Source organism: Schistocerca gregaria, chromosome 6 (genome assembly GCF_023897955.1).
Source record: "Schistocerca gregaria isolate iqSchGreg1 chromosome 6, iqSchGreg1.2, whole genome shotgun sequence".
NCBI lineage: Eukaryota > Metazoa > Arthropoda > Insecta > Orthoptera > Acrididae > Schistocerca > Schistocerca gregaria.
Window position 1 is genome coordinate 312,233,576 of NC_064925.1, and position 16,279 is coordinate 312,249,854.

At 40.0% G+C, this 16,279-nt stretch overlaps 1 protein-coding gene across 2 annotated transcripts in view; it reads left to right on the top strand.

Moving 5' to 3' along the window:
* Positions 1-16,279, top strand: part of LOC126278386 (flap endonuclease 1) — a 77,210-nt gene that overhangs the window by 32,787 nt on the left and 28,144 nt on the right. For both annotated transcript variants that reach the window (XM_049978478.1, XM_049978479.1), the window contains exon 6: positions 7,229-7,447. In XM_049978478.1, coding sequence (XP_049834435.1) covers positions 7,229-7,447 — 219 coding nt within the window. The remainder of the gene's footprint in view (positions 1-7,228; positions 7,448-16,279) is intronic.

Here is a 16,279-nt window from a genome sequence, read left to right on the forward strand (position 1 = left end):
CTTTTCCCATAGGATCAGTACCGGTTCCTTACATGTGGGTTGACCCTATAAGTTCACTTTCTCCCTCCATTCTGGTAGGTATGCCCCTTTATAATACAGCCCTGTTCATCAGGCCACAGGTCATCCTCTCTCTGTGTAGGTAGTCTTGCCTTATATCCTTAGCAAATGGCGAGTACGTCCCCCTTATCCTGTATGAGTAGGCCTCACGGTTTGTTGCCCTATTATACATCTTTATGTACACTATAATTAGATATTTCCTGGTAAAATAAAAATATATTTTACACTTCACTCTCATTTCTTAGCATCTCATTTAATACCCTAGTGTCCTCCTCTACTTTTCAGCTTCTACAATCTTAGTAGATACTATGTATACACATTATTCAATTCATGATAGATTCTATGTCTTCCTATTTTGTTCAAGCCCTCCTATCCTGCTATTTATTAATTTATCTGAGTATTCGCTACACTGACTTTTCTCAAATGAGCATCACAATTTACTCCTTCATTGCTCATGCTTCCTCATTATGTATACTCGTTGTAAGATCATAGTTTTTCTGAGCTGCTGAGTCGTGATAGGCACAATAAAAAGATTCACACAATTTTAGCTTTCGGCCATTAAGGCTGAACCAGCTCTCTGAGACTGCAGACATGTGTGCAGTTGTGTGTGTGTGTGTGTGTGTGTGTGTGTGTGTGTGTGTGTGTGTGTGTGTGTGTGTCTGTCCACTGCTGACAAAGGCCTTAATAGCTAAAAGCTATAATTGTGTGAATTTTTTTATTGTGGCTATTAAGACTCAGCATCTCCGCTATATGGTGAGTAGCAAATTTCCTTCTCTGGTGTTGTTACATTCCATCCTAGATTTTCCATTGTTTGTGTATTCGTATTTCTTTGTGTGTATACCTGTAAGTGTGCTTGTGTGTTCTGATTCTTCGGCCTTCTTATTGGAAACCACAGAGACTAGGAAGGACTTCTGCAATAGAATTATATGAATATGGAAAGAGGGGAAAAATAGTTAGGTCCTCAAAAGAGAAGTAAGAAAGGAAAAAATGTTTGCTTCATCGAAAAAGAGAAAGAAAACAGCCCCAAAGACAGGAAACCCTTCCCACCCACTCCCTTCCCCAGGATCCCTAACCCGCTGGTATTTGAGTGAGAAGGCGGAGGAGGTATGGTGTTAAATCATCTCCTACAGAACGGACATTCCCACCTTAACCCTTGAGGCTCCCGAAGAAAATATTAGCAACCCTATGGAAATGGCAAATGGTGAAGAACCAGTCACACTTGTTTGCAAGGGTTGTTTGAAAGGTGTGAAGTGTGTTCTGTGTTAGCCATGATTTATTTGTTGGTGTAAATCATGCTCTTATTTACACTACCCACCCCTTTCATAAACTATACAAACCCTCCCTCTACATCACATCGCATAAAACGTATAAAATATTATATACAAAATAGAACATTATATGCTACAGTATCATCGTTATTTAATTATTCATCCAATATAATATGTTCTGCTAACGTAATATTCACTTCAATTCTTTAAGACAAATATGCGTTAAGAAATATAAATTTGGACTCTGGACCAACTATGGTGCTACATCTGTTAAAGAATAATGCAGTTGTCCTAAGGCCAATTCAGCGAGGATGGAAATGTTGTGTAGAGCAAAAAGGCAAAAGCTGGCGTGACTATATTACATTCTGCGCGAGAATAGTATTCCCATGAATGAGGGAGATAAGAACTGACCAGGCACCTAATATATCCTGTCCCAAGGCCGTGCCAAATGACTGAGATAGGAAACAACATGTGTGCAGTTCTCTGCCTCATGCTGCAGCTGAGCAAAGCCAAGACATCTGACTGGAACAAGAAAATCTCTTATCAGGAGCAATTTTGGATGATGTAATAACAAGTGCTAGCTGGTATGTTTCTCTCGCAACCGAGGACAACACAATCAGAAATTCATAGAGTGTTAGAGGTTAGTAGTCTAAATGATTGGAACAAGTAAATCACTTACTAGGAGCTATTTTGAGTGACGTAATAACAAATTCTCACTGGTAAGTTTTTTACCAGTACCTGTAAGTATGGGAGGATAGAGCAGTTTGAGTTTGGGGGAATTCGGCGCAGGAAAACTATTACAGAAGAAACACCAAAAACAACTCGGGACCTGATGGTCACCACTCCACCCATTAGCTAATAATGTTAATGTCCTTGGGGGATATATGACTCCGCCCGAGTCCACAAATTTTGTTTGAAAGTCTTGCAATGTAGGTAAGCGGATGTGATGGCAAGTGAGCAAGTCGACGGCATCAGATGTTGGTGTCAGCATTGGCGTTGGTAGGCAGCTGTGGAAGCAGGTCAGCACCAGTGAACCGCAACTGGTGTCAGTGGCGTCACATGTTGTTTCCGCAATGTGTCTGAGAGCTATATACTCCCCCACTGGATCTTCTTAATTGAATTATTCTCGTCATATCTCTTCTTAGTCTAATACGTCAGGTCTTCTTTCTGTTCTTTTACCGTTACTATTTCCTCACATCTTCTCTTTCGTTGCATCCTCAAATTTTTCCATTTGGTTTTTGAACATAATCCAATAACACGAAACAGTTCTCTTGTCTTGTTATATCCAGTTGCTGTGGCAACACATCATATCTTCTTCGAATTCTTCTCAAAATTCCCGTTTTATCTAGTCCTTTTCACTGGTCGCCACACTCTAACATTCTTTTACAATAGAACGTGTGGAGTAAATATACAAACTTTGTTTTCACCAGTTAATGATGTATTGGATTAAGCAGAATAAAATTCTTGCATTTCACTTGTAAATATCTTCGTCTTCTCATATTTCACTCGTATTTTGAGCTTTAGAAACGCATTAAATTAACACTCATAAGCAAGTCGGTTTAAGAACCACTCATAATTTATGAATATGTCTTGCTTCTAGCAAGTGCAACACATGAATTACTTGAAAGTCTAACCTCATTTCTTCATTTGTCCCTAACAAAACAAACATGCAATGCGCAGTAGGTCGGATTTCTCTCTCTCTCTCTCTCTCTCTCTCTCTCTCTCTCTCTCTCTCTCTCTCACACACACACACACACACACACACACACACACACACACACACACACACACACACTTCTATTTAAAATATCGTGTGTTCAAGATGGAGGAAGGCCAAGTGGTTCTAGAATTTACGCAGAAATTCTCAAAGCACTACAACCTATACAAAGGCCATCTAGAGGGAACCTTTCCTCACCACCCTGAATCCCAAACCCCTCATCTGGTACAGATTCATTGATGGCATCTTCATGATCTGGATCAAGGGTGAGAACACAGTATCTACATTCCTCCAGAATGTCAATACCTTCACCCCCATTCACTTCACCTGGTCCTCCTCAACCCAGTAAACCACCTTCTTCGATGTTGACCTCTGCCTCAAAGATGTTTACATCATTAACTCCATCCATATCAAACCTACCAACTGCCACAAATACTTCTGCATGACAGCTGCCAGCTATTCCATACCAAGAAGTTCCCTCAATGCAGCCCAGCCGCTGGTGGCCATCGCATCTGTAATACAAGAAGTCCCTCTCCAAATATACCATGGGTCTTACTGAGTCCTTGGCTGACCACGGACCAAAATTACCATTCCAACTTTCTAGAGAAACAGATCTCCTGTGCCTTATCTCTCCAGCCACCCACCACCTTCCAGGGTTCTACTGTCACCACAAAAGAGCATGCCCATTATGACTCAGTACTACTAGGACTGGAGCAACTGAATCACATTCTCCACCAGGGTTTTGTGACTACCTAGATGCAAGACTGATCCCATACTTCTTCCCACCACCACTTACTCCAGTCCAGTCACAAGCATCACCTATCTCATCAGAGGCAGGGGAATCTGTCGTGCATCCTCTGAATCCTTCGGTAGCCTCCGCTTGTCGCCCACCTATCTCCATCCCTGCTCCCATGCCAGTGCTCTGCAGGCTTCTATTCTACCAACACACCCACAGTCTTTTTCCCCTCCATTTCTTTCCTCCTTCCTCTTCCCCGGTCTAACCTCCTGATTTTGTCTAGCTGCCCTACCCTGTCCCAACCACGTCCCTGCGTGTTCCCACAAGCCATTCTTTACTGTCCCCCACCCGTACCCTATTATCCTTCCCCCTCCCCGCCCCAGTCTTCTCCTTATCCTCACCACCCAGATTGCTTCCCCTATCATGCTCAGTTGCTCACAGTCTGGCCTCAGTGGCCAGAGACAGTGGTCGTGTATGTACGAGTTGTGCTTGCATGGATATTTGTGTGTGTGTGTGTGTGTGTGTGTGTTTCTACTCCTGATGGAGGACGTAGTCCAAAAGCGGAATATTTGCAGCAGTTTTTCTTGTTGTGCCTATCTGTGACTCAACACTGTATGGTGTGAGTAGCAATCTGTCATTTTCATGTTGTTATTATTCCATCCTGGACTTTCCATTGTTTTATTTCTGCTCAATAAATCTTCTTCCTCCACTCCTAAATTAAAAAGACTGGTTCTCGCTTCCCAGAATCATTTTAGCTTCATTTTCCATTTGTTGAAGGAGCTTGTAATTTTATTATTAGTCGTGCATCATCCAATCTTCATAAATAACCAAAAACTATGATCTCTCTTCTTTCGTTTTCTTTACTCTTTCTTGTTTAATCCATGAATCTTTATCAGCTGTCACTCAAGTCTTTTAATGCAGATATTTAGTAGATCTAAGCCAGTTCTTCCACCCATTCATATTTGGATGAAAGAGTTTTGGAGCGTCTCTATCACTTGTTTTTAATGTCATCTGTACCTCTCCAATCATGTCTATTGTTTCTACCAACTCAGTCTAATTTGTTAGTTGTATCTACACGTTTTAAATTAGACCTTTACAGCACTTTCTTACTATTGCAGTACTTAGCAGATACAGATTCATATATTTGTCATGTACTCTTTAAATGATGACTGTCTCCCATCCATTCTTCTGTTATTTCCCCTAGATGCACGGAGCTCTCTATTCTTTTGATATTCCTCTTGTGATGAACCAGTTATTTATTTTGAAGATGATATTTTTTTCCTTTTGTATCAGTAAGTTGTAAGAGTGTGTTTAAAATTATACCATAGTCAGCTTCCAACCTTCTTTCTGTGTTAGGCTAGGGGTAGGATCTTCTTTATAAATTTGTACATGTGCTCCCCCCCCCCCCCCCCTCTGACACACACACACACACACACACACACACACACACACACACACACACACACACAGTCAGTTAAAGATGTTGGGAATCGACATCAGGGGTTCATTATCTGCTGGGAAAAGTGTCAGGCTACCGCATATACTTAAAAAAATAGCATCCATTGCTTTTAAAATTACCAGCGTGACTCACATAAAAGCAAATAGCACATTTATGAATAGTACTGAAATTATGAACTTTTTCTCTTAAACTCTATCCCAACTTGATAGTGTATGGAGGCGTCTTTGATGAATGACATAAATAGCTTTATCATACGAGATTTATAGGTTTATCATTTTTGCTACTCTTTGGAACTGTTCAGTTCTTTCGTTTGCAGTTTCCAACTCACCAGAGAAGATTGCAATGGCACTTGCATATGCCAGACAGACAGCTGGGATGTTTGACTTAGTCTTAGCTTCCACTTTATTTGTAAATTTCTGTTTGTTATTATAATAATTGTGTAACGAATGAATTACCTTACCTTCAGACTCCACTTACAGTTCCCTTTCCATTTTCTGCCATTGTTATGTCTCGCTCTGTTATAGTCTACAATAAATGATGATGTGAGTAATAAATCAAAGAAATCCCATCTATCTTGTACAACATTTATTTGCATATTATTTCTAACAAAATTCATTATTTTTTTTCTACAGCAGAAGTAAATCTGATGGTATTAACTTTTAGACAATAAAATTAGAAAATTTTTTGACTATTCGGTTGTAATACGAGGGTTGTAACTTAAATAGTGGCAACTATTTATTCACAACTGATACAAAAGAGTTGCATGTTTGCACCTGTTACTGTCCTTCAAGGTAGTCACCAGCATTGTGTAGAACCTGTTGCCAGCCATGTGGAAAGCATAATATACCCTTAGCAGAGCCTGTTCTGTAGATGGTGTGAATGGAGTGTTCTAAAGTTATAGTGATTCTCTTGTACGACTGTGATAGTGTTATCCTGACGCATTATGTTCCTCCACAGCAACCGTCAATGCACAGTATTACTGTTCGAATTGTGGAGCACCAGGTGCGATGAGCTTTGCGAAAGAAGCGGTGACACTTTCTGCGCAACACTCCCATCATTTTGTACGACAATTCGCAGGTGCATACAGCGCAAGCTGTGGCTGCTCTGTTCGGTCAGTGGGACTGGGAAGTACTGTACTATCCAACATACAAGTCCTTGTGACTTTGATTTGATTCCGAAGATGAAGCAAACACTTCGTGGCATTCGCTTCGGAACTGTTCCAGAGAGTCAACAGGCAGTAGTCCGCTCCATTCGCACCATCAACAGAACAGGCTCTGCTAATGGTATACTATGCCTTCCTCATCGCTTGCAGCAGGTTACACGCAATGATGGAGACTACTTTGAAGGACAGTAACAGGTGCAAACATGTAACTTTTTTTATCGGTTGTCAATAAATAGTTGCCACTATTTCAAAGTTCCAACCCTCGTAATTATCATCTTGGTTCAACCACACTCATTATTGGGCTGTTGAACTTGCCATTAGGGGATAAGAAACTAGAAAACAGTAATGTCATTGAGGACAGTTGAATTGTTTTTCTGAATATCTACTGGTTGTGCATGAATTATTCAGTGAGGCATTTTTGGTTCATAACTGTTGTCAGAATAAGACTGTTTCCATGATCCCATTCTGACATTTCTACAGTAAGCCAATAATCATTACTATATGTGAACATCGAAGACAGTGGAAAAATTTCTCTTATACTTATGCTCGTGGTATCTCAATAAACTTATGGAAGTATGGGTGATGTGCACACTAGCTAGCATGTGTTTGTCCAGGTAAGAATAAAGGTGCTATGTTTCTTAAGTAAAAATTGGTTGATGATGAACTTGGAATCAACAGTTGTAGGAAGAGGGAGGGAAACTGGATGAGCATTGGCTACTTATTCAGTTGTATTCACATGGCTTGATACTTAGACTTATTAGTTTGTAAAATATTTAAACTGTTATGATCTACATTTACATGATGCATGAATACGGACATTGTTTCGCAGTTTATTGACCTGTGCATCTTGTTGGGATGTGATTACTGTGACAGTATCAAAGGCATTGGCCCCAAACGTGCCATCGACCTTATAAAGCAGCATCACAGTTTGGAAAAAATTCTTGAGAATATTGATACAAAGAAGTACCCACCACCAGAAGGGTGGATGTATAAGGAAGCAAGGCAACTGTTTTTAGAACCAGATGTTGCTGATCCAGAAACTATTGAGGTAAGGCACTCTGTTTTTCAGTAACATTTTCTTTTTTCTTCATTGTTGCATTGTTAAACCAGTGTTGTTCAGATGTCTGCAGATTTGCTGCCATTTGTACCTCTTGCAGCAATAGCAGTGTCATTAGCGTAGTGGAGAAATCAATGTTGTTATTTTTACACGTGTCCATCGAGATGATCTTACTTAAAGGTGTTTTCCATCTTTTAATGTCTTTGTATCAAAAGTGCACACTTACGATTTGTAGTGGTTGAATGGTCAGAAAGGAGTAGCTCAATTTTATTGGTACTGTTAATGCTTATAATAATGTTGCTAGCAGCAGTCACTAAAAACAAACTAGATGATATGAATGTGATTTATGATTCCCTCCCCCCTCTCCCCCCAACGTGTACAGGGTGACTCACGATATTTTAATATGTTACTCAAAAGAACGTTCATATAAACTTAGGTCTGCAAATGTTTAGTTAACGAGTTATGGCTAATAAAAGATTTTGCCTGAAATTTAGTGCGCAAAAATGTACGAGGTTAAAGTAAAACACGATTTCCATTTATTTTGCTGTTGTTGCTGTGGTGAATCTAATAACACATGTCCCAGATGTGTATCTGCAGTAGCTTTTCAGAACTTCCAGAGAAGCAAAGATTATTGTACACATAAATTTGTTTACTTTTCATTAAGAACATAGAAATGTTTGTCATTGTTGGCAACCGTCATTGAGTTGTTTGCCGTTTCCTATCCTTGAAATGAGTTGGTTTTCTGTATTGTTCAGTGAAAGAACATAACAAAAGCAGTACATTTAAATGAAATCACTTAGTAACTGTTCTAATATGTAATAATAAAAGCAGATTATCTCACACATTCATACCTTTTTCCAAAATTAAATTCTCTATAACTTCTGTTGAAAACTTTGTGCAATTATCTGGAATTTAAAACAAATTGGGCCAAGTAGTTAATAAATTAATTTTTTTTATTTTTTTTTATTATTTTTTTTTTTTTTTTTTATTAAACTACGGCTTTGTCTCTCTGGATGTTATGGAAAGCTATTGCAGATACATGTCTGGGACATGTTTTATTAGATTCATCAGATCAATAACAACAAAATTAATTGTATTTGTGCTTTACTTTAATCTCATATAGTTTTGTGATGGATCCATATTAGCAAAGTTACTAAATTTCAGGCAAAATCTTTTATTAGCTGTAACTCCATAACTAAACATTTGTGGACCTAAGTTTATGTGAACTTTCTTCTTTAGTATTACTTGTAGAATAACATATTAAAATAGTTGCATATCTTTGTGAGTCACTCTGTATGTGTACAAAATGTTCTGAGACATAATTTTCTCATGAGTGATTTGCTGAACACTTCAACAGCCGAGCCTGTTATCATCTGGCTGTCTGTTGAAGTGATGCACATTATAATGGTCCATGTTATCTTCCCATTTATCTCAGTGATGGACCAGGCATTCTATTCTAGGTTCACATTGCACTTGACTCATTGTTGCTTTTTGTTGCAACAAAGCATTTCTAGTTCCATCTTGTTATCTGGCCTTGACTTCTCTCTTCTTTAAGGGGAGTGGGAAATGGGATTCCAGGCCTTTTTTGCAAACAAATCAAAATGATGTACAGGTACCAGAAGTACCTCTAGTGTGAAGTTCCTGGGTGGTCCAATTACGTAGATTAGTTAGTTAAAAATCTCAGATTTGCCTTTTGTGCACTCAAGAACTCTCATTGTCTCGACCTGGAGACTTTCACTTATTATGCTGTAGGAGAGTATTGTCAGGTGCTTTAAAATGAATATTAGGTTTTTAATGCTTTGTAGCCTTTATTATATTCAACTTGCAATTATAAATAGTACATCAAATGAAAGAGCAAATTGACCAGTTTTTCTTTTAAGTGTTCAATATGAACACCATCCATCACACAGCATACATTGAGTCAATAGATGAGTTCTTCCCAAATCTTGTCTGGAATGGTTGTTGCAACAATTGCTTCAATCTTGTTTTTTAAGTCATGTAGATGAGCTGCTAGCAGTGGCGCATACACATGATCCTTTATGAACTCCCAAAGGTATAAATTGTACGGCCTCAGATCAGATGAAAGTGGATACAATGTGAAAATGTCATCTGGCCCCTTGTGACCGATCTAGCAGTCACATACAGTGTCCTTTAACCAATCTCGTACTGAGTTTAATGCCAGTGAGGCAGTGCGCCCATGTTGCTTCAGCAAAAAGAAATGTCCATAAAGTTTCTGCCGGGATGTGGCACAAAAACATTCAAACATTCAATTTAGGGGAGTCTCATTGCAACTGTACAGTCTCGTGGGAGTTTGCTGACCCCCTAGGTGTGCACATTGTGTGTTTTTTTACATTTCCACTTAAGAGAAATGTTGATACATCCTTGAAGATGACACAGTCCAGAAAATCATCTTACAGCAACATTTCATTTGCAAAGTTAGCACGTAAACTGTAGTCTGTAAACTTTGAGCTTTTAACAAGTGCAAACAATAAGGACAAGTTTTTTGTTAGTGTCTTCTTGAAGTGAATCAGCGTCTGCTCCAGTTGTTTAATAAGAAATTTATTAAGTCCACACGAATGGTTTCAGTGTTTACATTAGGTGATTATCAAGTGTATCTTAAAGTTTGTTACACTTGATAATGGTCTAAAGCCCGGTTTGCACGACAATACTGGATTGTATTATTCATTGTGTGAAATGAGTTGCACGCAAATGGTTTCTTATATATCTTTTGACACAATGCCACCAGTGTACACTTGAGCTTTGTTGTTTTGTGAGCACTGTAGTTTTGTGTAAAATTTTGGCAGCTGTAAGCATTGTGGTCAAGTTAATGCTTAATTGTGTGAAATCTCTGCATATGACAAAAGAAACTTTAGGGTTCATGACTGGATAAAAAGAATTTACTGAGCAACCTTGCTGAAAGAAATTTTAGTGGAAGACCCTAAAATATATTTTAATCATCTGTTGTACAAGTTGTGAATGGAAAGCACTGCTGTGACATTTTTAATAAAACAATGTTGAATAAAGAATTCAGCTTTCCAGATTTCTGTAGTCTTTCCTTGTACCAACTATTTTCCTTAAGAAAAGACACTGCCAACACAAAACTTCAGATTCTGCCAACACAAAACTTCAGATTCTGCCAACACAAACCTTGATATTGTAGTCTTGTAGATGTGGGCTTTTCCAAACCAGATGTTTTGCTAGCCTATATTTTTCTGAATTCAATTATATATGTGCTCCTAATTGAATGAATTTTGCTCTGCAGCTCATATACATCTACATCTACATCCATACTCTGCAAGCCACCTGACGGTGTGTGGCGGAGGGTACCCTGAGTACCTCTATCGGTTCTCCCTTCTATTCCAGTCTCGTATTGTATGTGGAAAGAAGGATTGTCGGTATGCTTCTGTGTGGGCTCTAATCTCTCTGATTTTATCCTCATGGTCTCTTCGCGAGATATACGTAGGAGGGAGCAATATACTGCTTGACTCTTCGGTGAAGGTATGTTCTCGAAACTTTAACAAAAGCCCGTACCGAGCTACTGAGTGTCTCTCCTGCAGAGTCTTCCACTGGAGTTTATCCATCATCTCCGTAACGCTTTCGCAATTACTAAATGATCCTGTAACGAAGCGCGCTGCTCTCTGTTGGATCTTCTCTATCTCTTCTATCAACCCTACCTGGTGCGGATCCCACACTGCTGAGCAGTATTCAAGCATTGGGCGAACAAGCGTACTGTAACCTACTTCCTTTGTTGTCGGATTGCATTTCCTTAGGATTCTTCCAATGAATCTGTCTGGCATCTGCTTTACCGACGATCAACTTTATATGATCATTCCATTTTAAATCACTCCTAATGCGCACTCCCAGATAATTTATGGAATTAACTGCTTCCAGTTGCTGACCTGCTATTTTGTAGCTAAATGATAAGGGACCTATCTTTCTATGTATTCACATCACATTACACTTGTCTACATTGAGATTCAATTGCCATTCCGTGCACCATGCGTCAATTCGCTGCAGATCCTCGTGCATTTCAGTACAATTTTCCATTGTTGCAACCTCTCGATACACCACAGCATCATCTGCAAAAAGCCTCAGTGAACTTCCGATGTCATCCACCAGGTCATTTATGTATATTGTGAACAGCAACGGTCAACCTAATCACGTACGGCCACAAATGCAACAACACCTCACTCCTAGTTTTTGTAATCAGCATCATTAAAATCCCACAACAACCTTTGCACAGCGTAGCGCCCCAAAAGTGACTAATTTCCTCCCTTCCCCACTTTATACTTCAGTTTGTTAACACTCTACTGACATCTCTATCCTCAAAACCAGTGTAGCTGGTGTCAACAAGTTGAAACAAGTGAAGAGTGTTTAGTTTCAGCAACAAGTTGCACAAACGCACATGCAGTGGCTGGTAGCGCAGTTGCATGCAACATAGTGCCACAGTGTAAACTAGACTTGATAAAATGGTCTGAAATTGGTTAAGTGGAGTCAGTTAAGTTCTGATTAAGCAATAGAGCAGATTTCATTAATTGAACACCAAATGTAGAACCAGCTTCACCCAAACATGGAGAAACTAGTAAGTCTCGTTAAGTCTCCACACAGAAATCACTAGAATTGCTAATTCATGACTAGTCTTCCAATCTGATTTGTTGGGGCTATTTATGGAACACTCTGTCTCTCATTCAACACCTCCAGTCACCCTTTATCATCCCATATTCTTCTCTTTGCAAAGATAACCGGTATCTTCAAACTGTTGATACCATGTACAAATATTACCACTTGCAAGCTTACAATGGAACATATGTTTCACTGTAACAACAGATTCAGACCTTACGAACTGAAACACAAAAAGCTTTCTGTTCATTAGTTTGTATCTTTGCTACTAGTACTTCGTAACAGAAGATGCAGGAAGCAGTGCAGGTATACAAATAAAGCTGTTTGAGTTACTCCTTCATTTGGTACAATTTTAAATAATGCAAGGTGAATCTAATAAATGGTGGTGGTAGTGATGTCCAATACTTCGAGGAGTGTAGGGGCAATGTGGGAGACCTGCACTGCCAACTAGACTAGGAAGAAGAAGAAGAAGAAGAAGAAGACACAGACACACCAACACCGTCATTTCAAGGCAGGGAAAATTCTTGAGCCCGCCTGTAATCAAACCCTGGACCCCATGTGCAGTAAGCGAGAACGCTACCACAAGCTGTGGGCCTATGAAGCCTTAAAACCCTGATACTCATTTTGAAACACATTTTTTTATAATCAGCATCATTAAAACCCCACAAAAACCTATGCATAGCATAGACACCCAAAAAGTGACCAATTTCCTCCATTCCCCAGTTTGTACTTCAGTTTGTTTACACTCTACTGAGACACCTAGCCTCAATACCGGTGCAGATGTTGCCACCAAAGTTGAAACAAACCAAAAGTGTTTTTGCATGATTCAGAAAAGCTGGTGCTAGTAGGAAGAATCCAGATTGTGCAGGCTGTCAAGCAGTCATTAAAGCGAAGCCTATCATGTTGGGCAGAACATTCAGCAACTGGGTGGTCCAGCTGTTTACCTTTCGCCCCACGCTCAAATTCAGTCGTGCTGGATTCATCGGAAGACTTCCTCTCCTTCTCTTGGTCCCTCAAGTGGAAACACTTTTTTCTATCAGAGGCAGCTGGACTGCCCTGTTGCGAGACATGCTACCCAACACGAAATACTTCACTTTAATCAATCCTTGACAGCCTGTCACATCTAGTTCCTTCCTACCAATACAGCTTTTCTGAATTGTGCAGGGAAGCAACTATCCTACATTTCGGTGACCCCCTGGCCTAGGTCTTTGCTAATCCCTGTCCCCCATCTACCCATCCCCATCTCTGCTCTCTCTCCAGTACTACACAGCTTTCTATTCAACCAGTGCACCGACTAGTTTTTTCCCCATTCTCCGTTTATCTTCCTTCCGCTCTCTTCCCCCCCCCCCCCCCCCCCCCTCCTCCCCTACCTCTCCATCCCAAACCACTCGACTGCACTTAGCATACCTACCCTGTCTCCACATCGTCCCTGCACTCTCCCACTAGAAGCACTACACCAACCCAGTTCATACAGTGCTACTCCTCCTTATCCTCAGTAGATTGCTGCTCCCATCAGGTGCAGTTGATGTCCACAGTCTGGCTGCAGTGACCAAAGGCAGTCATCGCGCGTGCGCGTGCGCGGGCGGAGGCGGAGGCGTGGGCGTGGGCATGGGCGGGGGCGGGGGTGTGTTATAGTGGTATATGTTACTATAAAGCACAGCACCACATATCATTTTCCTTTTACTAGACTGATGACAAAATGTGTGTGTGAAAACCATGACTTTAATTAGTAGTAGCATAAAGAGCATCTACTGTGCCCGGGTTTGTTGGAATTTACATGCGGATATGAGAACAGTGCAGAAAGCAATGACGGATGTGTAATTTGGACTGACTAGTAAGGGGTCACTTGCACTTTGCAGTGATATTTTGGGGGTGCTGTGGACTCCAAAGGAGGAACGGACCTGACAACAGTGGTTGAGAACAATAGAAAAATGAATGTTGTTATATAGACTCTATGCTGTGTTATCTTGAATTAATTATGGACTCTCTCTCTCTCTCTCTCTCTCTCTCTCTCTCTCTGTGTGTGTGTGTGTGTGTGTGTGTGTGTGTGTGTGTGTGTGTGTGTGTGTAGTTCTTCAATTGGAACTAATTGTTCACAGTCAGTGTTGAATAACATTGGGTGTAAATACATTGATAAATGACAAAGGTAAAAAATGATATAAGTTTTAAGTTGTATGGTAGTTTGGATTACATGTCCATCACGACCATAAGCATGGATAGCACAATATTAGCAGAAATTCTAGATAAACTTATAGCATTAGAAAAAGTAGGGAACCATCTCAAAACAGCAAAAGTCAAGCAGATAAACTAGGAGAGCTATCTCCAAGTAATTAAAAAATTAGCTGACTTAGCCACAAAAAAAGACAGAATACGCAAATTAGAAAAAACCTTAGGTAGCTTACCTCAGGAGTTCAAAATGAAAATAGTCGAGCATTGTTATATATATGTAATAAGAGTGAGGTCCAGAAATTGTGGAAAGAATTAGAAGACACTGAACGTGAACTTGGATGGAAAATAGCTACATCTAACATAGGATTATCACCAAAATTATTAGGAAAATTACAAATAGGAAACGGATTTAGTTGTGCTAAGCAATTTCCAAAGTTTAAGCCAGAAGGAGAAGTTTGCCTGACATATTTCTTAAGAGTATTTTCTCCATCTATGCTTCAGAAATGGGATGCTATTTAAAAATATAAAATAAAAAAATTGACTAGGATATATCTTAGCTGATGCAGCAGAATGGAGAACAGCTCATTCAGAGGAATTTAAATCGTGGGAATACTTTCAGGAAAAATGTAAGAGAAATTTTGGTTCACAAGAAAAACTTATGCTACAGTTATTAGATCCTAAGTACCATAATGGTTCATGGGATACATATAAGAAGCACATTGAGTGGCATGTGACTAGATCTAAGTATTTAAGTATTTAGATAACCCACTAGATGAAAAAATTTGGTTCAAGTGCTGGTAAGGAGATTGCCTTATTTTGCAACTAAAGAAATATGTAGCGGGTGGACTAATACAGAACAGTTATTGGTATTTGTGGGTTTTGATACCCCGAATAAAGAAAGAGGGGTGATTTTAATTATGCTGGAAACGAGGTGGAAGAAAAAGAAAGTAATTTTTGTTGTATAGATAGATGACCAAATAATGATTGCAATAGAAAGAGAAATACAGGAAAACTTGCTCAAATCGGCACATGTATAATTTGGAAATCTGCCCATACCGTAAAAGTATTTCAGTCCCGACGCATTCAGTGCGCTTCTGTATGCTGATTTTTTGTATAAGCGGAATGTCCCTAATGCAGAAAGGGAAAGCAAAGCTTAGAACATACACTATGTGATCAAAAGTATCCAGACATCTGGCTGAATATGACTTAAAAGTTCGTGACACCCTCCATCAGTAATGCTCGAATTCAATATGGTGTTGGCCCACCTTTAGTCTTGATGACAGCTTCCACTCTCGCAGGCATACATTAAATCAGGTGCTGGGATGTTTGTTGGGAAATGGCAGCCCATTTTTCACGGAGTGCTGCACTGAGGAGAGGTATGGATGTTGGTCGGTGAGGCCTGATACGAAGTTGGAGTTCCAAAACATCCCCAAGGTGTTCTGTAGGGTTCAGGCCAGGACTCTGTGCAGGCCAATCCATTACAGGGATGTTATTGTCATGTAACCGCTCTGCCACAGGCAGTGCATTATGAACAGGTGCTCAATTGTGTTGAAAGATGCAGTCGCCATCCCTGAATTGCTCTTCAACAGTGGGAAGCAAGAAGGTGCTTAAATCATCAGTGTAGACCTTTGCTGTGTTAGTGCCATGCAAAACAACAAGGGTTGCAAGCCCCCTCCATGAAAACCTGACCACATCATAACACCACCATCCCCAAATTTTACTGCTGGCACTAAAGACACTGGTAGATGATGTTAACCGGGCATTCGCCATACTCTCACCCAGCCGTCGGATCGCCACATTGTGTACCGTGATTCATCACTCCACATATTTTTCCACTGTTCAACTGGCCAATATTCATGCTCCTTACACCGAGAGAGGCATTGTTAGTGATTTAGCGGCGTGATGTGTGGCTTATGAGCAGCTGCGCAACCATGAAGTCAGTTTTCTCACGTTCCACCTTACTGTCATAGTACTTGCAGTGGATTCTGAAGCAGTTTGGAATTCTTGTGGGATGGCCTAGATAGATGTTTGCCT